This window comes from Eptesicus fuscus, chromosome 6 (assembly GCF_027574615.1).
Source record: "Eptesicus fuscus isolate TK198812 chromosome 6, DD_ASM_mEF_20220401, whole genome shotgun sequence".
NCBI classification, from domain to species: Eukaryota; Metazoa; Chordata; class Mammalia; order Chiroptera; family Vespertilionidae; genus Eptesicus; species Eptesicus fuscus.
Genome location: NC_072478.1, coordinates 79,870,965 through 79,891,902, shown reverse-complemented (window position 1 = coordinate 79,891,902; position 20,938 = coordinate 79,870,965). Strand labels below are relative to the sequence as shown.

General features: G+C 49.1%; 3 protein-coding genes across 10 annotated transcripts in view; 2 read left to right on the top strand and 1 right to left on the bottom strand.

Annotated features, from left to right (window-relative positions):
• The first annotated feature begins 166 nt into the window (after positions 1-166).
• Positions 167-6,226, top strand: APBB3 (amyloid beta precursor protein binding family B member 3). Its single transcript, XM_008141355.3, has 12 exons — positions 167-297; positions 586-749; positions 831-907; positions 1,458-1,518; positions 1,718-1,864; positions 1,988-2,115; positions 2,508-2,622; positions 2,762-2,846; positions 3,088-3,171; positions 3,440-3,555; positions 3,684-3,875; positions 5,604-6,226. The coding sequence occupies exons 1-12, from the start codon at positions 249-251 to the stop codon at positions 5,838-5,840; spliced, it is 1,455 nt and encodes a 484-aa protein (XP_008139577.2). The 5' UTR covers positions 167-248; the 3' UTR covers positions 5,841-6,226.
• Positions 6,227-10,037: 3,811 nt separating this feature from the next.
• SRA1 (steroid receptor RNA activator 1) lies at positions 10,038-17,295 on the top strand. 2 transcript variants are annotated; one of them, XM_008141365.3, is made up of 5 exons: positions 10,038-10,172; positions 10,299-10,424; positions 15,755-15,960; positions 16,648-16,756; positions 16,880-17,295. In XM_008141365.3, exons 1-5 carry the CDS (start codon positions 10,148-10,150, stop codon positions 17,080-17,082), a joined length of 669 nt encoding a protein of 222 aa, XP_008139587.3. In that variant the 5' UTR covers positions 10,038-10,147; the 3' UTR covers positions 17,083-17,295. The 2 variants fall into 2 exon arrangements, with proteins under 2 accessions (XP_008139587.3, XP_054573918.1); XM_054717943.1 differs by lacking the exon at positions 10,038-10,172 and adding an exon at positions 14,058-14,206 and having other exon boundaries at positions 10,342-10,575.
• A 1,110-nt stretch (positions 17,296-18,405) lies between these two features.
• Positions 18,406-20,938, bottom strand: part of ANKHD1 (ankyrin repeat and KH domain containing 1) — a 128,067-nt gene continuing 125,534 nt past the window's right edge. For 3 of the 7 annotated variants that reach the window (XM_054717934.1, XM_054717937.1, XM_054717935.1), the window contains exons 34-35: positions 18,924-19,097; positions 18,411-18,771 (exon numbers count right to left, since the gene is read on the bottom strand). In XM_054717934.1, coding sequence (XP_054573909.1) covers positions 18,768-18,771; positions 18,924-19,097 — 178 coding nt within the window. In that variant the 3' untranslated portion in view covers positions 18,411-18,767. Of the gene's footprint in view, positions 18,772-18,923; positions 19,098-20,472; positions 20,526-20,938 lie in introns of those variants that run through there. The other 4 variants (XM_054717942.1, XM_054717938.1, XM_054717936.1 and 1 more) reach the window with 4 other exon arrangements.

Sequence of the window (20,938 nt, the reverse complement as noted above, 5' to 3'; positions counted from 1 at the left end):
CCAAAGCGCGCATCCACTTGGGGATCCTGACGCCTGTTGACGTGCGCCACCTCTCGGCGAGCGGCGCTGCTCCTCCGGTCATATTTCAACACCGGGACGGCCCCTGCCCCGCCCCGTATTTGTGTGGCGTCCGCCGGCCCGGCTGACTCCGGCGCAGAGAGGCTGGGCTTGTCGGCGCAGCAGCTCCAGAGGTCGAGCTGGGCTGAGAGTGCAGGCCGGCAGAGGCCGGCGGGGACGCGGTCGGGGCTATGCTGGGCAAGGATTACATGCTGGCCATAATTCTGGTCAACTGCGATGGTGTGCACGGAGGGGTCCGATGGGAGGGAGGACCGGGAATTGAGAGGGGAAGGGGGAAGGTGAAGGGCTACCCCAAGGCTCAAACACAGGGAGGAGGGCACGTCCTGGGGTGAGAACCAGGGTGCAAATGAACCCTGATCTTTGCACTGTAATAATATCCAAGATTGGGAGCCTGAACCGTCTGCCTGGACCTCCAGCATAAGGGTTGACAAGGTGTTATTCTGAAGCCATAAAGATGCCCTCCTTCTCCAATCCTGTGTTCCCCCTCCTAATTCCGTGTTCCTGTAGATGACTTGTGGGGGGACCAGAGTCTGGAGGGAGAGCCAGGCCTGCCCCCTGGCTGGAGAAAGATCCACGATGCTGCAGGTACTTACTATTGGCACGTACCAAGCGGTAGTACCCAGTGGCAGCGCCCAACCTGGGAGCCAGGAGATGCAGAGGACCCAGGCACGGTAGGTGGAGTGTGAGGAGGGGGCCTGAGCCCATGTGTGGACCTAGCCTGCTGCTGCACTGACTTAGCCCCCTCTCTGCAGAGGACGGAAGGGATTTGGGGACTTCGGCCCCCCAAGGGGAGATCCTTCTCCAGCCTGGAGAGCTCACTGGACCGGAGGTAACAGGGATAGGCCAGGCCAGGCCAAATGAAAGGCTGGGGGTTCCATGGCACTCAGAGATGCAGCTGGATCTACAGTCTGCTTTCCAGCCCAGGTTCTGAACTCTGACTCATGTTTTGACTCAGTATTTTGAGTTTTTGGTCTAGTTCCAAGCTCTGTCTTTTGCCACATGTTCTTTTCCGTATTCTGCATCCTGACGTACCATGTTCTAGACCTTGGGCACTGTCCTGGGATCTGTCCATGGAGATTCCTGTCCTGTTCTAGGGTCTCTTGTCCCCATTTGGAGCTCTGGTTCACATTTTGAACCCTGCTCGATGTTTACAACTTTTATTCTATGTCCTGTGCCCTGAATTTTCCCTCAGATTCTAAGCCATACTCTTTATGTTACTACATTTGTTTAATATGTCCTGGGCCGTCCCTGCTCTGGTTTTATATTTGGGACTTTATATTCTGGGTCGTATCCCACACCTTTTGCCTATCAAGTAGTCTGTGCCTCACGTGTCCCTTCTGTAGGAAGTGTGGTCCCTTACCAGCTCTGCTCTGTTCCAGTAACTCTCTGTCCTGGTATGGTGAGGAATCCTACATCCAGAGCATGGAACCAGGGGCTAAGGTAGTGACTTGGGCCTGAGGGCCAGCCCATGGCATTGGGGGAGGCCCCAAGGGAGAGGTCAGGGGTGGGATTGGGCTGAGCAGAGATGATCAAGGGAGGGGGTATCAGAGGGTTGGTATGTGTGCAGCCTGCGGCATCTTTTACCCTACCCCGCCTCTACTCACTCGGGGCCCTTCTGTCCTTCCTCCTACCCTGTCAGTGCTTTGCAGTCCGCTCTCTGGGCTGGGTAGAGGTACCCGAAGAGGACCTGGTACCAGGGAAGAGCAGTATTGCAGTCAGTAACTGCATCCAGCAGCTGGCCCAGACCCGCAGCCGGAGCCAGCCCCCAGCGGGTGCCTGGGGCGAGGTGAGCTAGCCAGCCCTTCAGGGATTCAGCTCAGGGTCCAGTAGAGGTGGTTGTCTCTGAATTGTCTGTTCCCCATGGCAACCACCTTCATCTGAGCTCTGTGCTGCCCTCTGTCCTTGGCAGGGCCAGAACATGCTAATGATCCTGAAGAAGGATGCCATGAGCCTGGTGAATCCCCTGGACCACAGCCTGATCCACTGCCAGCCTCTGGTGCACATCCGTGTATGGGGTGTGGGCAGCTCCAAGGGCCGGTGAGGACCCCAACATTCCCTCAAGTGAAAGTTGCTCCTTCCACATACTGCAGGCTGTGTTCCCCACGGATGCTGATCCCTTGTACTTAAATCCTTGGACACAGATCCTCTGACATGGATCCAAGCTCTGCCTTCCCTGCCTGTGCAGCCCTGGTTGGGGAGGGTGGGCCCCGCTCAGCAGGGACAGATGGGGGAGAGCCTGAGAGGCTGAGCTGATTCTCTCCTGTGCTCCCACATGCTTCCGGAACAGTGATAGGTGAGTGACAGCCAGGTGCCTTGAGCCCCAGCCCTGACTTCCCTGTCCGTCCTTCCCATATCCCTTGCCTGACTTTCTAGCCTCTGCAGACTGCCCCTACCCAGTCTCTACCCCAGCCCCATCTCTGACCTGCCAGGGACTTCGCTTTTGTGGCGGGTGACAAAGACAGCTGTATGCTCAAGTGCCATGTGTTTCGCTGTGATGTCCCTGCCAAGGCCATTGCCAGTGCCCTACATGGGCTCTGTGCTCAGGTAAGGGCCGGGAGTGGGGTAGAGAATGTGGGACGGAGCTGGGTCTGAAGCTGCCAGGGTGGTTGGGGCAGGGTGGTATTGATTCCCTTACCTCAATTCCCTTCTCCCTGTGCCTCAAGCTAGCTGCATTTTGTTTCAGATCTTGTCAGAGCGAGTAGGGGTCAGTGGTGACTCCCCTTGTTGTTCCCTAGACACCATCTCCCCTGAAGATCTGCCGAGGCAAGGTATGGGGAGGGAGGTCCTGTGTTGCAGCAACAGACTATTTTAGTGAAAGATGGGAGGGGGTCCTGGTTACTTAGTACTTCCTTGGAGATATGGGACTTCTGGCTCCAAGAATCCAAGCCCTGAATTGGAGGCACAGCCATGGTCTTTTCTCCCATCTTCTGCTAGCTCCAGCTCTCTCAGAAGGGTGGGGCGAGGGGTTGTTGACAGAGCATGCAGGCCAACATGCTGTGTGTATTTCAGCGGAGCTGCTGGATGCGGTGAGCCAAGCTGCTCAGAAGTACCAGGCACTGTATATGGGGACCCTGCCAGTCACCAAAGCCATGGGTGAGGACTGAGCAGGCTGGAGGGGGTGGTGGGCTGCTATGGCAAGGGGAAGGTGGGTGAGGTGGGATCTGCCAGTTTCTCAGCGTGCTTCCATGGCCCCGTAGAGCCCGGATGTACTACCTTTCCCAACTCAGGATTCTAAGCCCAGTCCCAGGTATTCTCTTTTCATCTCTCTGAATTCCAAGACAGTGAGAGGGGCCTAGACACTCCCTGCAAATTCCTTCCTTCTTATGTCTGGGAGACAGCATAGTGGGTATGTCCCCCCCAGGAATGGATGTGCTGAACGAGGCCATTGGCATCCTCACCACCCGAGGGGACCGGGATGCCTGGGTCCCCGCCACGCTCAGTGTGTCTGACTCTTTCATGACTGCACATCCCATTCAGGTACCAGAAGGTGAAGTTGGGGGCTGTGGAAGGGTGGGCAGGGATGCTGGGTATTATTGCTTGCTCTTGGAAAGAGCTCAGTGGGCCCACCTGTGCCGAGCCCTCTAGTGACTAGGCCTGGTGGGCAGGCAGAGGCTGATGCCGAGGAGGAGCCACTATGGCAGTGCCCTGTGCGCCTTGTGACCTTCATTGGTGTCGGCCGCGACCCGCACACCTTTGGCCTCATTGCTGACCTGGGCCGTCAGAGCTTCCAGTGCGCAGCCTTCTGGTGCCAGCCCCATGCGGGGGGACTCTCCGAAGCTGTGCAGGCTGCTTGCATGGTGAGTTAGGGGTGGGAGGGTGGGTGGGGTGGCCCTGCAGCTGCTCTTTACTGGTGATTGGGGCTCAAGATTGGCAGCCTTTCCAGAAATCACAAACCCTTGATACCAGGGTTGACCATGATTCTTAGTATTTTATTTGGCCCTCATGCTCTTTTGAATAAATTTTAATGAGTTGCCAGGACATTTCACACAATAATTGCTATTCCTGTTTTTCTTAAACTATCAGAATCTCTAACACTGGGTCCACATGCATACATTTCAACATTGGGCTGGAATTGTGTAGGGGCTGTGCCCTATCAGTTGGGCATTGTCTTTCCTTTTTTTTCATTTAGGTTACTTCCTGATATCTGTGGGCATTTAAGTACGGAATGCTCCCACTCTTCAGTTTACTCACTCACTCAACAAATATATGAATGCCTGCAGGGACCGTACCTGACCCTGGTAATTCAGTGGTATAGAGGGCATGCATGGCCTTAGGTTAAAGCAGAGACAGACCAGAAAGAAGTTGTACACTACAGGATAATGGAGGAGAAGGACCGTTCAGGGGCTCAAGAAGTCTACCTGTAAGAGGCGATAGGAAGTGGAGAGGCGAAGGTCCAAGGAAGAAGTTAGCTAGGTGCGGAGGAGTAGGACAGAAGGCGTGCCAAGTACAGGGAACTCCAGCTGTGAAGGTGAGAGATGTTAGGTAGTGTATCTGAGAGACTCTAGTGTATCTGGAGTGCTAGGTGGGATGGAGTGACAGATGGGGGCAGAAAAAAATGGCAGAAACCAGGACATGGAAGAACTTACAGGTCAGGGTGATGAGTTCATTTTGCCCGGAGGCATTCTGAGCCATTGAAAAGTTTTGAGCAGGACAGTGAAATCAGGTTTGCAGATTAGGAAGACCCCTTAAGCTATAGTGTAGGTGAAAGATTTGGAAGACACAAGAAGTAGGAAGACCATTGAGGACCCTACTGAATTCAAATGAGAGAAGATTGGGGCAGCTGCATGGGGAATGGAGTTTGAGTTGGAAGACCTCCTTGACTAGGGAATCCACTCTGCTAGGGGCTAGTCTACTCCAGAGAGAGAGAGAGAGAGAGAGAGAGAGAGGAGAGGGAGAGAGAGATTAAGAGCACAGGTCTGCAGTCAGACAGACTAGATTTGAATCTTAATTCTACCATTTTTTGGCTAGGTGACCTCGGGCAAGTCATGCATTCTCTCAAAATCTCAATTTCCTCATTTGTAAAATGAGGATAATAACACCTGGTAAATAATTAGATTGTTACATTATACAAAGCATTTAGCACAGTGTCCAGCCCCCTTAAGTGCTCAGTAAATGTCAAGTGTTATGTTTTTGTTCTTTTAAAAAATATATATATTTATTGATTTCAGAGAGGAAGGAAGAGGGAGAGAGAGACAGAAACATCAATGATGAGAATCATTGATTGGCTGCCTCCTGCACACCCCCCCCCCCCGCCCCACTGGGGATCGAGCCCACAACCCGGGCATGTGCCCTTGGCTGGAATCGAACCCGGGACCCTTCAGTCCGCAGGCTGACGCTCTATCCACTGAGCCAAACCAGCTAGGGCTATGTTTTTGTTCTTGAGCTACCTGGGAATGCTGTAGATGTGGTGGACTACAACAAGCCTTATATCAGACTGAAACCTTGGCCAGTCCCCTGCCCTGCAGAAGCTCTCAGGGAGTCCGAGACAGAAAAGAGCTGGATCCTCACGTACCCGTTCTCCCTAGGTTCAGTACCAGAAGTGTCTTGTGGCTTCTGCATCTCGAGGCAAGGCCTGGGGTGCCCAGGCCCGTGCCCGCCTGCGACTCAAGCGGACCAGCTCTGTGGACTCCCCAGGAGGTCCCCTGCCTCTCCCCCTACTCAAAGGAGGGGTTGGAGGTGCAGGGGCTGCCCCTCGAAAGCGGGGCATCTTCTCTTTTCTTGATGCCTTTCGACTGAAACCCTCTCTGCTCCATATGTCCTAAATTGATCTAGGAGGACCGGGGTAATGAGGCTCTGGGTCCATGCCCAACTCTGCCCCTTCATTCCCCAGGGACATGTAGCCTCTCACCCTTTGGAACCTTCTCTGCCTGTCCCTCCAACCTTGTGCACCCTGTATTTATTGCCCAATTTATTAATTGTTTATATGGATAACTGAGAGGCCCTGCACCACATCCCAGGACCCTGGCTCTCCTTTCCCTGGGTCCCTGTGTTCCTTGCCAGCTTTGGACAGTTGGCTCTACCTCAGCAACACTTTATAGCAAAGTAAGTACAAATAAAAACCCCTCAGTGACCTCACTGGGTGTGAGTATATTGGACCTGGGACAGGGTTGGGGGTTAACCTGTGTGAAGTGGGTGTCTGTGTCTGTGCTTGGTGTTTGTGGCTGCCTGTAGTCACATGAGGGCATGGGTGTGATGGAAACCTGACTTCATTCAATAAATATATTTGCTAATGTCTTCTCTGTCCCAGGCACTAAACTAAGCATTGGGGATAATGTAGGGTTCCCACTTTAGGAGACTAACAAGGAGGAAGAACAAAATAGAAGATAGTATATAGTACAACTAGGAAATGTCAGAGGGTTGTGGGAGCTCAGATGAGACACAACCTGGCCTGAAGCTGGATATACTAGGCTTCCTGATGAGTTGATATCTGAGTACTGAAGGAATTTTGTAGTAGTGAAAGGACAGAGCAGGACAGCACAAAATGTACTGTACCCTCCATCCTGTGTAACTATGTATATGACTCCTTTTTCTTAGAAAACCGCGATAATATAACAGTTGCATAAACTTGCCAATAGGAATGTAGAGAAGTAGACTCAGTCCAAATTAGGCAAGCTGCACAGTATCCCCGTGTAACTAGACCCCTGACCCTGCCCCCTGACCAATCAACGGGGCCACGAATGTTCCCCCCCCCGCCCACTGCTTTGGACCCCCTTTTTAAGACTTTGTTCTCTCTCTCTCTCTCTCTCTCTCTCTCTCTCTCTCTCTCTCCCCCCACCTCGCCGCTGCGCCGGTGTGTGTGCGTGTGGGAGTGAGCTCAAGCTAGCTTGAATACAGACTCTTTGCTTTAGCATCGGACTCGTTTGGTTCCCTGGTAGTTTTTCTTGGGGACCCCGAATTCTGGGCATAACAGTAGTAATCAAGCCTAGAGTATACATGTAGAGCAGTGGTTCTCAACCTTCCTAATGCCGCGACCCTTTAATACAGTTCCTCATGTTGTGGTGACCCCCAACCATAAAATTATTTTTGTTGCTACTTCATAACTGTAATTTTGCTACTGTTCTGAATCATAATGTAAATATCTGATATGCAGGCTGTCTTAGGCGACCCCTGTGAAAGGGTCGTTTGACTCCCAAAGGGGTCGCGACCCACAGGTTGAGAACTGCTGATGTAGAGGCAGTGGTTAGAGGTGAAGTTCTAGAGCAAGTGTGTCAAACTCAAAGGCTAACACGGGCCAAATAAGGTTTAAGTTTATGTGGGCCGCAAAAAAACAAAAGCTTCAATTTTCATAGAAACGTAGGTTTCTTTCTTTTTTTTAAAATATATTTTATTGATTTTTTACAGAGAGGAATAGAGAGTTAGAAACATCGATCAGCTGCCTCCTGCACACCCCCTACTGGGGATGTGCCCGAAACCAAGGCACATGCCCCTGACCGGAATCGAACCCGGGACCCTTGAGTCCACAGGCCGACGCTCTATCCACTGAGCCAAACCGGTCTCGGCAGGTTTATTTCAATAGAGACATGCTGAATACAAAGGGCTGAAATAAATAATTATTAACATAAACATTTTTAAAAAATATGTTTTTATTGATTTCAGAGAGGAAGGGAGAGGGAGATGCCAGTAGAAACATCAATGATGAGTGAGAATCATTGATCGGCTGCCTCCTGCACGCCCCACAAAGGGATCAAGCCCGCAACCCGGGCATGTGCCCTTGACCAGAATCGAACCTGGGACCCTTCAGTCCGCAGGCCGATGCTCTATCCACTGAGCTAAAGCGGCCAGGGCTAAAATAAGAACATTTAAAAAAAATTAATATTTTTATTGAACATTAACTTACCAGACACTGAATAACTGCACAAATTAATAAGTGTAACACAAATAAGCCTATTTTTCTTGTTCTCTGAAAGTTAAGTATTTCCTGTTGCACATACCACACAAGTCAGTCCAAGTCTAATGACGTGGCAATTCGCTGGTAGTATTAGTGGAGAGAAATGGTGCGCCTGTGCGCAAGGCGTGTAAGGGAAATGAATACGTGATTATAGTAATTAGTTATTAGTGGACGTTGTAGTTCGTTATTAATAACTAGAGGCCTGGTGCACGTGCACCGGTGGGGTCCCTTGGCCTGGCCTGTGGGAATCGGGCTGAAACCAGCTCTCTGACATCCCCCAAGGGTAAGGTGATGAGACATCCCGCTTTTGGCGGGACAGTCCCGATTTTTAACAATTTGTCCCGCGTACCGCGGTGTTTTAAAAAAGTCCCGATTTTTGGAAAGAATGCACGACAAGCTAGGGAACGGTGGGAGAACGGGAAGGAAATATACGGTTTTCGGCCGCCATGTGGCTATTTAGCCAGGATATGAGTTTTATATTATTTTTGTTAATTTTATAATGTTAAACTTTAATAATAACAAATAATTGTTGAGAACTGATTATCGAGAACTGCTTATCAAAGTTCGCATTGTTGATCAGTTGTTAGAATTCGACCACCACTGTTTGGACTTAATGAACAATGGCATTTTTTGGGATTGGCAACGACGAAAACATTTTGTAACTGTCTCTCAGACAATACACATTGTATTGCGTTCTAGTAAGCTAGTTAAACAAGTGATGTCATTACAAATCAGCTATTCACATAATTTAGGTAATTTATTTATTTCATAAATACATAAGTTTTCTTGAATTTAGCAGACAGTACTCGTATTATTTATATTTTATAGTGGCGGCAAAAAGTCTAGCGCCGGCCTTGAAAGTGACACTTACGACTTACGTTACGGCAAATTCAGAGGAAAAATAATACAAGTTAGTATTGTTATTATTTAGAAAGAAATATAGGATTAAAATAATTTTTAAAATATAGTTACTTTATAACAATCAAATTAATTTAATTTATAAACTAACAAAATACGTTCGTGTAATTATGTACCTACTTACTGTGTTTTTAAGCAATATGTATATAATAATTTATAATATAATTTTAAATTTTTTTTTTAGATTTTTAACATAATGAGTAAGAAAAGAGGATGCAAATTCAGCGATGATCTAAGAAGTGAATTTCCTTTTATTAAAAAAACCAAAAGCGATTACAATATAGACCAAATCTTTAATCAAGAACCCCCCCTTCCCCTCCCGCGCCGAAACCGGTTTGGCTCAGTGGATAGAGCGTCGGCCTGCGGACTCAAGGGTCCCAGGTTCGATTCCGGTCAAGGGCATGTACCTTGGTTGCGGGCACATCCCCAGTAGGGGGTGTGCAAGAGGCAGCTGATCAATGTTTCTCTCATCGATGTTTCTAACTCTCTATCCCTCTCTCTTCCTCTCTGTAAAAAAATCAATAAAATATATTAAAAAAAAAAAAAGAACCCGCCCCCGATCAATGGTGTCCCGCTTTACCAATGTTAAAATTTGGTCACCTTACCCAAGGGGCGTCCCGGATTGTGAGAGGGCAGTTCTCGAGTGAGGCACTCCGGGATGGGGCTCCCTCCTCTCTGGTTCTGGGTGCGTCACCTGAGAACCGTAGCTGCCAAGTCACTGCAGCCGGGCAGCTCCTGCTGAGTGTCTGCCCCCATGGTGGTCAGTGAGTGTCAGGGCTACCAGTCAGAGGGTCGCTTAGGCTTTTGTATATATAGATTATGTATAATAGGATATTGTAAAAAGTTATGAAATTTTAACTAAAACATTTCTTACATACTATTATATTGGCTGAGCCACAAAAAATATTCATTGTGGGCAGCCGCGAGTTTGACGTGCTTGTTCTAGTCTACCTGGCTGGGTCACAGCGGAGCCTATGTGGGCGGGAGCTTCTGGCAGTTGACTCCCCAGAGCACCTGTGAGCCGAGGAGACGGAGGGTAGGAGGGCTCCTACAGCGCCGCCTCCTGGAAGACAGCCCCATTAGGTGCCCTGAGATCAGGACGGGACCCTTAGAGAGCGGGTACCGGGTCCCCGCTGCGGCTCGTGCTGTCCGAACCGCAGCGCTGTCCGAGGAGGGCTCTGGCAGCCAGCCGGAAGGGGCGCGCTCGGACCTGCGGCCGCCCCGGAAGTGACGCACCGCCACGCTGGCGGTGCGGAAGTGGAGATGGCGGAGCTTTACGTTAAGCCGGGTGAGTGGGGCAGCGGGCTGGGGGCGCTGGGTCCCCCTTTCGGCCCAGGCCGGAGGCGGTGACGCCGTGGGGTGCAGACCCTCCGGCTCCCCTGGGCTCGCTTTACACTCGCCCTCCCCCCTGCAGGCAACAAGGAGCGCGGTTGGAACGACCCGCCGCAGTTCTCCTATGGGCTGCAGACCCAGGCCGGCGGACCCAAGCGCACTCCGCTAACCAAGAGGGTCGCCGCTCCCCAGGATGGAGCCCCCAGAGGTGCGTGGGGGCCCAGGGCGCAGAGACCGGCCGAGAAAGGGCCGTGCCAGGGATAAGCTTGTCCCGCGGTGAGGAGAGGTTGGAGCCCCAGAAAGGGCCTCGGGGCAGGCCCTTTACTGAGCCCCTTCTCTACTGCCCAGGTCAATAAATGGTACGTTGGTTTCAAATTCTTTATGCTTTCATCCAAGGTGACCTCATCAGACCTATGGTTTAAATGTAGTTTTTACTCTCACATTACTTTCAAATTTTATTTCCAACCCTGATCTCTTCCCAGAACTCCATAGTGATATATCCATTTGTCTGCTCTACATCTTCACCTAGCTATATAATAAGCATTTCAGACTTGACTTGTTATTCATTATCACCTACTGAGCACCAACTATGAGCCAGGCATTGTTTGAAGGCGAATTAGACAGCAATGAAGACAGAAAGGTTTCTGCTTCCATGGAGTCCACACTGTAGCTTTGGAGATACACAAATGAATAGTGGCAAGGGCTCTGCAGAGAAATAAAAGTGATGTAAGAGTGACCACGTAACTAAGGTGTCTAAGGGGCTGACACGTAAGCTGAAATCTGAATGATGATTAAGAGCTATCTACCCAAAGATCAGGTGCCAGAGCATTCCAGGCATTGGAAACAGCTAGTGCAAAGGCTTGGAGAACACGTTTGGCAAATTCAGAGACTGGCTAGAGCAGTGGTCGGCAAACTCATTAGTCAACAGAGCCAAATATCAACAGTACAACGATTGAAATTTCTTTTGAGAGCCAAGTTTTTTAAACTTAAACGTCTTCTAACGCCACTTCTTCCAAATAGACTCACCCAGGCCGTGGTATTTTGTGGAAGAGCCACACTCAAGGGGCCAAAGAACCGCATGTGGCTCGCGAGCCGCAGTTTGCTGACCACGGGGCTAGAGCACAGTGGGCTAGGAATAGAGATAAGTAGGCAGGGGCCAGATCATAGTTGGTTTTGTAAGCCACGATAAGGAGTTTGTATTTTAATCTGTGTAAAATTGCAAGCCATTGGAAAGTGTAAAATAGAAGAAGGCTGCCTTTTCCCCTGAGCAGTTCCCATGCCAACAGATGGGGTGTGGCCCTGAGGAAGAGGCTCAGATTCAGCTCTTTCAGCACCCCTCTATTTCCAGTACTGAACTTGTCAACTTGCCGGTTTAAACTCTCGGGGAGGAATGATGGAAATTAGGATTTCTTACTATTGACATTTTGGGCCATATAATTCTTTGTGGTAAGGGACTGTCCTGTACACTGTAGGATGTTTGCAGCATCCCTGGCCTCTGCCCACTAAATGCCAGCAGTACCCATCTAGTTGGGACAGCTATTGGTATCTTCAGACATTTACCCTGGAGGCATAATTTTCCCAGACTGAGAAGCACCGACTAATTTACATTTAAAAAAATATATCATATATGTTGTGTGGAAAATTTTAGGGAAGAAGTGGAAAATTTAGAGACTATTATGGTAACATAGGCAAGATTTAATGATGGATAAGGATGGGAGTACTAGAGGTGGTAGGAACTGGATGGGTATGGGATGTGGTGGAGAAAGTCAGTAGGAGTGAGTAGGTGAGGGAAAGAAGAATCAATGTAACTGTTGTTTTTTGTTTGTTTGTTTGTTTGTTTGTTTTTTAAATATATTTTATTGATTTTTCACAGAGAGGAAGGGAGAGGGATAGAGAGCCAGAAACATCGATGAGAGAGAGACATCGACCAGCTGCCTCCTGCACACCCCCCACCGGGGGATGTGCCCGCAAACAATGTACATGCCCTTGACCAGAATCGAACCTGGGACCTTCCAGTCCGCAGACCGACGCTCTATCCACTGAGCCAAACCGGTTTTGGCATCAATGTAACTTTGAATTTTTGCTTGAAGAGTTGGCTGGTATTGTTCACTAGAGAATAGTGGTTTGGGGCGGCGGGGGCGGGGGGATGAGAAGCAAGCTTTCTGTCTTGGCCATGTTAAATTTGGGCTGCTGTTTTGGGGGAGAGGTATAGGCCAGAATTACAAAAATGAGTCACCATTGTATGGATTGGATTTGATGTCATAGATTTGACTAAGTTACCTGGGGAAAGTGTGTGGATAGAGGCCTAAAGAGGATCTAAGACAGAGGCCCTAAGGCTCTGTAGCATTTCAAAATTGAGTAGAGAAGGAATTAACTAAGGAGATTGAGAAATAGCCAAAGAAGTAGGAAGAAAAGTAAAATTTATTCTGGGAGAGAGTAAAATTGTTTTTGTGTGATTTTAATTGTTTTAGACAGGAAGGGAGAGGAATATACACAGAGAAACATCAATTCGTTGTCTCCTGCACACCCCCTACAGGGATCAAGCCCACAAACTGGGCATGTGCCCTCTTGGTTCATTGCTGGATGCTCAGCCACTGAGCCAGGCCAGAGAGTAAAATCTTTTTTTTTTTTTTTTAAATATATTTTATTGATTTTTCACAGAGAGGAAGGGGAGGGATAGAAAGCTAGAAACATCGATGAGAGAGAGACATCGACCAGCTGCCTCCTGCACACCCCCCACCTGGGGATGTGCCCGCAACCAATGTACATGCCCTTGACCGGAATCGAACCTGGGACCTTCCAGTCCACAGACCGACGCTCTATCCACTGAGCCAAACCGGTTTCGGCCCAGAGAGTAAAATCTTGACTCAACTGTGATGAATGCTGCTGAGAGATCAAGTAAGAGAAAAGGGACAGCTAGTTTTGATGTACATAGTGATGATTGATGACCCTAAGAGCAGTATGTGGAGTGATGAGAGCATAAACCCTGCTGGGATGGGATGAGGAGAGAATGTGAAAAGAGCGAGAGAAGTAACTATAGCCCACTCACTCAAGAAATTCTGCTTGAAGCAGAGATGAGAAAGGGGTTGGGTACCTGAAGATGGAATTTGAGGTAAGGGAGGGTTTTTAAGGTAGTATACATTGGTGTGTTTGTATGCAGATAGGGTGGTTCAGTTGAGAGGGAGAACTAATGGTGCAGGAGAAAGGGGATAATTGCAGAAGGCAAGAGAGGCTGGGTGCAGAGTTCAGCTAGAGAGATGGCCTCTGATAGGAGCAGGGACCTTTCATCTATTGAAAGAGGAAGAAAGTGGCCACTAATGTGGGTGGGTTAGTAGAACTGGTAGTGAGAATATGAGAGTTCCTGTTGAATGACTGTACTTTCTCAGTCAAATATGAGGCAGGATCAGAAGTAGAGACAGCAGGGAAAGGAAAAGAAGGGGGCAGGGTAGAAAGTTTAGAGGAGGTAAGATGTGAAAATAGTTGTTCCAAAGAGTGGAAAAATAGCCGAAACCGGTTTGGCTCAGTGGATAGAGCGTCAGCCTGCGGACTGAAGGGTCCCAGGTTCGATTCCGGTCAAGGGCATGTATCTTGGTTGCGGGCACATCCCCAGTAGGGGGTGTGCATGAGGCAGCTGATAGATGTTTCTCTCTCATCGATGTTTCTAGCTCTCTATCCCTCTCCCTTCCTCTATGTAAAAATCAATAAAAATATATTAAAAAAAAAAAACAGAGTGGAAAAATGAGGAAAGTATAGGATTTCCAAACAGCATTGGATAGCTTTTGGAATCTGTAGGCATGGATTTATTTTTAAATTTTCAAAAATATATTTTTATTTGTTTCAGAGAGAAAGCGAGAGGAAAAGATAGAAACATCACTGATGAGAGGGAATCATTGATTGGCTGCCTCCTGAACGCCCCCCACTTGGGATTGAGCCAGCAACCCAGGCATATGCCCTTGACTGGAATCGAACTCGGGACTCTTCAATCCACAGGTCAATGCTCTATCCACTGAGCCAAACCAGCTAGGGCTGTAGTCATGGGATTTAAAGTGTTAACTCCTCAGCATGGTTTTATTTTTCCTCCCACCAAGTGTAGGCAAGTTGTGTTTACCAGGAAAATGGGACAGTTAAGTGAGGTAGGAGTGTTTATAAGGCAGTGATTTTCATGTATGGTTAAATCTGAGTAGCTGAGCTGGAAGGGTAGGAGTGGTGATAAGATTTTGGAGATGGTTCAGTGTTGTTGGGAACTCAGCAGAGGGGAAATGAGAGGCCGAGGTAGGGTAGAAAAATGATCACTGAAGGTGAGGAGGTCAAGAAACTGAGGCCAAATTATTAGATGATCACTGAAGGCGGGGAGGTCAAGAAATTGATGCCAAATTACTCAGTCCCCACCTCAGAGATTTCTTCTGACCTCCACCTCCTTCATGTGGATGTTGATGCCTAAGACTATAAATTCTTGATCTTTCTCCTCTAGTCTTTCTGTAGTGGTTCCACCATCCCATTACTCAAGTCAGAAACCAAGACTCTTCTCCCTCACCCCCAATACACCAAGTCCTGTTGTGACTCCCTCCTAAATAAATCTGACCACTCCATTTTCCCTCATCCCTAGTCTTTCACACGAGTCCATGCCAGCTTCTTCTCTTTTCAGGACCACTACTCCATTAACCTCCCAATTGGTGTCCCTGCTTCCATTCTTGACCTATTCTCATCAATTTTTCAGAGCATACAGAATTAACATCTTGACTTTTCCTGCCTCTTGGGCACTGCCCTTACCTCTATCTAGTATTTGTTTCCTTTAACTTTTCATAGCTGCATCTATCTTATCCATTAGTTCTTAACTTTGTGTTTTTTTGCTACACACTAATCTAGCAGCTGTATCTATATTCTTTTTTTAAAATATATTTTTATTGATTTCAGAGAGAAAGGGAGAGGGAGAGCTAGAAACATCAGTGATGAGAGAGAATCATTGATCAGCTGCCTCTTGCACACCCCCTACTGGGGATCAAGCCCGCAACCCGGGCATGTGCCTCTCAAACCTGGGGACCGTTCGGTCGCAGGCCGACACTATCCACTGAGACAAACCGGCTAGGGCCTGTATCTACATTCTTAATCATCACTGAAACTGTAAAATAAGTGCTATTATGGTAATATCCCCATTTTATAGAAGAGGAACCCAAGCTCATAAGTTAAAAGTAACTTGCCAAATGTCACATTGTGGGTGGGCTGCAATAAAATTTGGTGCCCTTCTAGGTAGGTCCCTCTATTCCTCTTATTCACTTGATCCGTTTTCTTTGTAGCATGCAACACAATTTGGTGATTTTTCTTGTTCCCACTACCTCTAGAATTTAAGCTCTCTGAGATCAGGAACCTAATCTGCCTGGTTTACTACTCTCTCTGGTGCCTCGTACATTGTCTGGCACATAGTAGGGACTTCATAAATATGTATTTTTCAATGAATGAGTTGTCTCAGAGAGTTGAGCTTCTTACAAACTGTTTCAGCAGCTATGCCTATGTTTGTTTGATCCTGCTTTATCTTTTCAGTCCCCACCTCAGAGACTTCTCCTGGGCCCTCCCCAATGGGGCCTCCACCTCCTTCAAGTACAGCTTCTAGGCCTCCAGCTGTGGGGAGTTGTCCTGCCTCCACTGTGGATCCCATAGATTTTCCAGTCATTGATTGTGAGACTTTGCTGGAAGATGTGCTGAGACCTTTGGAACAGGCATTGGATGATTGTCGTGGCCACACAAAGGTAAACCCTGGCACTCTGTTAGGATGATGGGGAGGGTTCCTATTGACAGCCAGATGCAAGTATGGCTCCCAAAGGTAGACCCTATGATCCTATGGGCAGTGGCTTTTAACCCTTTCAAGTTATGGACTCCTTTGGAATCTAAGGCCTTCCCAGAAAAATAAACACAGGGTTTCAGGAGGGTTCGACACACTTCGGAAGACCAGTCAGAAGAGGCTTGTACAAATGAAAGTTGAATTTAACTCCCATTAGTGATAAACAGCCTGATTATGATACCTCTAGGCCATTCCGAGCAGGCCCTGCTGATTTTGTGCTTAGGGAGGGAGGGAAACCCTCTTTTTCCATCTATAGTGTTTAAGTTATCTGGAGACAAGGGATTTGAGGAGTCTTAAAGGAAAGTAGCATAGTAATTTTCACCTATTTGGTTCTTAGTTTCTCCTTATTTGTAAAGTAGCACTATAAAGTGAGTTTTTGAGGGTCTGAGAAAGCCTTACATGTATTTTTCTTGGAAACATCCATAAGTTTCATCAAATTCTTAGTGGGCCTCTAATCTTGGGGTAAAGAACCAGAACGCTAAGATTAACTGTAAAGAAGTTCCTGGGCAGAGAAAGCAGGTGCTTCCCATGTGGTGCTAGGTTTCCTTTGCCCCTCTTGTGGCAGCACTGACTTGCAGTGTTTTCTGTCTCTTAGAAGCAGGTATGTGATGACATCAGCCGACGCCTGGCTCTGCTGCAAGAACAGTGGGCTGGAGGGAAGCTGTCAACGCCTGTAAAGAAGAGGATGGCTCTGCTGGTGCAAGGTATCGGTCCCTTATCCTGCTGTAGCTGGCTAAGCTGGAATAGGTGGTGAGATTTTGAGGGGAGGAGTGGGAGCTGTCTTTTGCCCCAGATTGCTTGCTCAGCCTCTTTCTCTCTCTCTTCAGAGCTTTTAAGCCACCAGTGGGATGCAGCAGATGACATCCACCGCTCACTCATGGTTGACCATGTGACTGAAGTCAGTCAGTGGATGGTGGGAGTTAAAAGATTAATTGCAGAAAAGAGGAGTCTGTCTTCAGAGGAGAAGGCTAATGAAGAGAAAGCTGCAGCCACAGCCGAGAACCAGACCGTACCAGAACAGGATCCATAATCCTATGGGTTCCCCAGACTCAACTCACACCATCTCCTATGCCTTGGCATGGGAGGCCTTGTCTCACTTGGCTCCCTCTTAGCACTTGGGAGACTGTCTGCCCTGTTGGGTTCCTTGGCCTGACCCAACTCTGGGGGAAGAGGTCCCATCTAGGCCACAGGGTGGTCACTTGTTATCCCTAACGTATGTTTCAATAAAAACATCTCAATGTGGGCCCTGGTTAGGAGATAAACCCTTCTTATGCCAAACTGGTCACTTCTGGTGTCCTTGACTGCCCTGCTCTCTCTGCACCCTACAAAGTTCTGTTCTTCCTCCATTCATCATGAGTGGCCTTGCTAGGCATGACCAGATTACTGTCCGCCACTTTTTCCCAAATCAGAACTAAACACATAACCCTATCTTTGTATGATTTCATTTCAGCATGAGAACAGAGGTTCAAATAGCATGGGGAGCATTTTCCCTCAAGAAAAGGAGATTGCCTTGTTTGCACTGTATCATTCTTGAGGTATGCAATGCTATGGAGATTAGGATCAGATATTAGAACATAGCTAAATACATTGGAGGAGAAAAAGACCAGATTCCTGAGATACGGGATCATGACATTTTTTTCTTGGGACAGGGGTATATAATTATGACTATCTGATTTAGAAATTAGCTGCTTGCCTCAGTTTGGGCCTCAATTGGGTTCTAAGGTCTGTTCTTTGAAGACAACAGAGTCAGGTTGAGGGGGCCTGGGAGAAGGTCTAGAACAGGCTTTCAATGCTGGAATAAGGAGACTGGGATTGGTACAACTGGGAGGCAGAAAAGGCATGGGGAGAGATCAGAGAAGGCTAAAAGGTTAGGGCAGTGCCTCTTTTTTTCCTGGTTTGGTATAGACGGAGGGAGGGGTAACTGGAGAGGCCTGATTTTAGGAAGGCTGCTTCCTGGAAAGGCTGGAACAGCCCTTGGCAGGGGTCAGGCTAGAGCTGTTTATGATTTGGTACAGGCGTCTTCAAACTACGGCACCGGGCCACATGCAGGTGTTTTTGCCGTTTTGTTTTTTTACTTCAAAGTAAGATATGTGCAGTGTGCATAGGAATTTGTTCGTAGTTTTTTTAAACTATAGTCCGGCCCTCCAATTGTCTGAGGGACAGTGAACTGGCCCCTGTTTAAAAAGTTTGAGGACCCCTGATTTGGTAGCTTCTATAGCTTGCCCCCATAGCCTGCCACAGGCTCTAATTGCTTATGGAAGTGGGCTCAATCTGAATTGGGAAGGAACTGGGACCTCTGATCCTAACCAGGTCTGCTGGGGCCCTCCGCTGTGTGGCTGAGATGGGAAGGTCAGCATTGAGAACATTGGAGCCAAGGCATTTCTTTGAATATTTACTAAGCAGTGAGACAGTGACATACTCCACCCCAGCCCCCCCCAGTCCTCACCTCAGCCTGAGTGAGGGGCTAGGGGTTGGGAAGAGTGCCTACAAACCAAACAGAAAGTAGAGTTAAGGGCTTGGCAAGGTGCCCACTCCTTATCCTTGGTCTAGCTGCCTCAGAACTAAGAGAGGCCCAGAGTCAATCCCAGATTAGATGAGGCCAGCTGGTCTTTGGATACCCCAGGAAGAGGTGGTGGCAGCAGCGGCATGAGGGATTCCTGTAACTCCACACACAGGTCATCTGTACTGGATTAGATGTCCATTTCAAATTGTGCGTCATCTGGAGAGAGAAAAGGCAGGACTGGTTGCTGGGCTGAGGGTCTGCAGGCTCAGCTTTAGTGCAGAAACCACTCTGACTTGAACCCCCACTCTAAACCAGTGCATTTGGACTCAGGCATTTCTGATTTTTAAGTCAGTTCCTGCTTTCCTTACCGGGTATCTCTTCCTCTGTCTCCTTCTGTTCCTTCAGCTCCTCCAGCTTGGAGGATGGGGCTGTTGGAAGAGTTGTGACCCCGGGAATCTGAGGGAGGCAGCAGGGGGGTGTCCGGGCAATGGGTGAGTTCTTGCACTCCAGCAGGAACTTTCTGTCGTAGATGATCCTGGTGCCTGTCAAGGGGTAGGGGCTACGTAAGAGGCAGGAGCTTGGATACAGAGTTGTCTGGGGCCCCAGAAAGGCCTTTTAGGGACCTTGGGGGTCACATTTCCTTGTGTTTTAAAGGGCTACTGCTCTGTAGTCCAGCCAGGATCTCAGCTGATTAGCATTCACAGCACTTGAAGATTTCCAGGCCTAACCAGGATATGGCTAAGCAAGTGGGCCATCCCAGCTGGCCCAGGCAGGAGCTTTTGGTTTAGGGGAGCTTTAGATCTTGGCTCTCGGAGGAGAACCAAATTTGGAGCTCAGGTACTTCAGGCTGCTCTTCTCTGGCTCTGCAACTTCACTGCTGTTTCACACGGTGGGGCCTAGACTTTCAGCCTTAGTTGGATCAGGAAATCAAATAACAGATGTGAAGGCGGCTCACCCAGTGTCACCTGGGCTCTGATATCCTGCGGGGAGGAGCTGTGTTCCGCGTGAAATAGGAACATGCTGTACTTATCCTGACCCCTCCCAAGTCCTATCAGGCTCAGCCCAGCCTAGAGGAAATTGGCACCAAATCTTGTCCTCAAAAGGCCCTGCCCTGCTCTTGTTCTCCACCCTCCCCTCAGCCTCCACGTGGCAGGAACCCCTGGGTGGGAAGCCCAGCAGCTCATAATCGCAGGCTGCTTGTGCAATCAAACTGCCGCTAGCCAGCCAGCCACAGATACACCGAAGCCCATGCCCCTAACTGACAGCCCGATCTAGCAACTTTACAAAACCTGGTGATTCCTGCCGAGGCCACCCTCAAGTTGGGGCCTCGTTCTCCCAGGTGGCAAAGTCGGGAGGGGTGGGTAAGCAAAGTACCCACAACCCAGGCCAGTGAGGATTTCAGCCCCAGTCGCCCGGAAACTAGGCTTGGGCTTCACCCGCCCTCCTCTACCTTCCCCAAGCTACAACCAGCAGAAGGGCCCGTGGACCAGTCCAAGTCCGAACCTTCCCACCCCTGCCCTCCACAGCACACACGCGCTGTCCAGCCCGCTCCCTGAGGACCCCAGCCCGGCCTGCTGACCTCCCGGGGTAGTGGCGTATAGCGTGCCCCCCGGCGTGGTGCTGTAGCAGTCGGGCAGCCGGTCTCTGCCCCCGGGAATCGGGCAGCTCGTGAACGTGGACATAGCGAGCGAGAGGAGCAGGAAGGCAAGTGGCTGGTACTGAAGACGCGGAGTGCAGCAGAGTCTGAGGCGGACTCTACCGACCACATGCGGCCGCAGCCACAACACTTGGTCGACGTCACGCCCGGGGCGGGCCACCGGCCGTCACTCAACGTGAGGTTCCGCCCTCGAGGGAGCAAGCCCAGCGCTCAGTAAAAGTTGGAAGGAGTTCCTTTTTGGCCGAACATTGGCCGGCCACCCTCTGAGTCCTGCAATCGCTGTTACTTACTAGTCACTGTTTACACCTGGGCGCTGGGGACAAGTGAGGTACATCTTACTGCCATATATTAATTCACCCATTCCTTTTAAACAGTTTAAGACACTAAACACATTTTACAGGCGAGGAAACTAAAATCCCAGAGAGATTAAGTCACTGGTTCACAGTCACATATCTTCTAGGAGTCCCGGGAAGCTGGGATTCAGAACTCACTGTATCTGATTCCAGAGCCTGTGCCTTCAGCGCAGCTGACTACTGCCTCCCATTAATCAATTACAATACAGAGTGAAAAGTGCCTTGAAGGCCTGGTACACAGCAGGAAGTGGGGAGGGCAGGGATGAAGGGTGGATTTTCTGGAAGGAGTGATACCTGGAAGGATGAATAAAGGATGGGGGGAAGGAGACGCTTGCTCTTTGATCTGTCAGCCACAGCTAACCTAACCTCAGGA

What these genes read in the sequence shown, in the direction of transcription:
- APBB3 (XM_008141355.3), top strand. Translation starts at nt 249, where the DNA reads ATGCTGGGCAAGGATTACATGCTGGCCATAATTCTGGTCAACTGCGAT. An exon ending in TACATGGGCTCTGTGCTCAG is followed by an intron (nt 2,623 to 2,761) that starts GTAAGGGCCGGG and finishes ATTTTGTTTCAG; the next exon opens with ATCTTGTCAGAGCGAGTAGG. An exon ending in CTGTGCAGGCTGCTTGCATG is followed by an intron (nt 3,876 to 5,603) that starts GTGAGTTAGGGG and finishes CGTTCTCCCTAG; the next exon opens with GTTCAGTACCAGAAGTGTCT.
- SRA1 (XM_008141365.3), top strand. Translation starts at nt 10,148, where the DNA reads ATGGCGGAGCTTTACGTTAAGCCGG. An exon ending in GGAGCTTTACGTTAAGCCGG is followed by an intron (nt 10,173 to 10,298) that starts GTGAGTGGGGCA and finishes TCCCCCCTGCAG; the next exon opens with GCAACAAGGAGCGCGGTTGG. An exon ending in CCAGGATGGAGCCCCCAGAG is followed by an intron (nt 10,425 to 15,754) that starts GTGCGTGGGGGC and finishes TTATCTTTTCAG; the next exon opens with TCCCCACCTCAGAGACTTCT.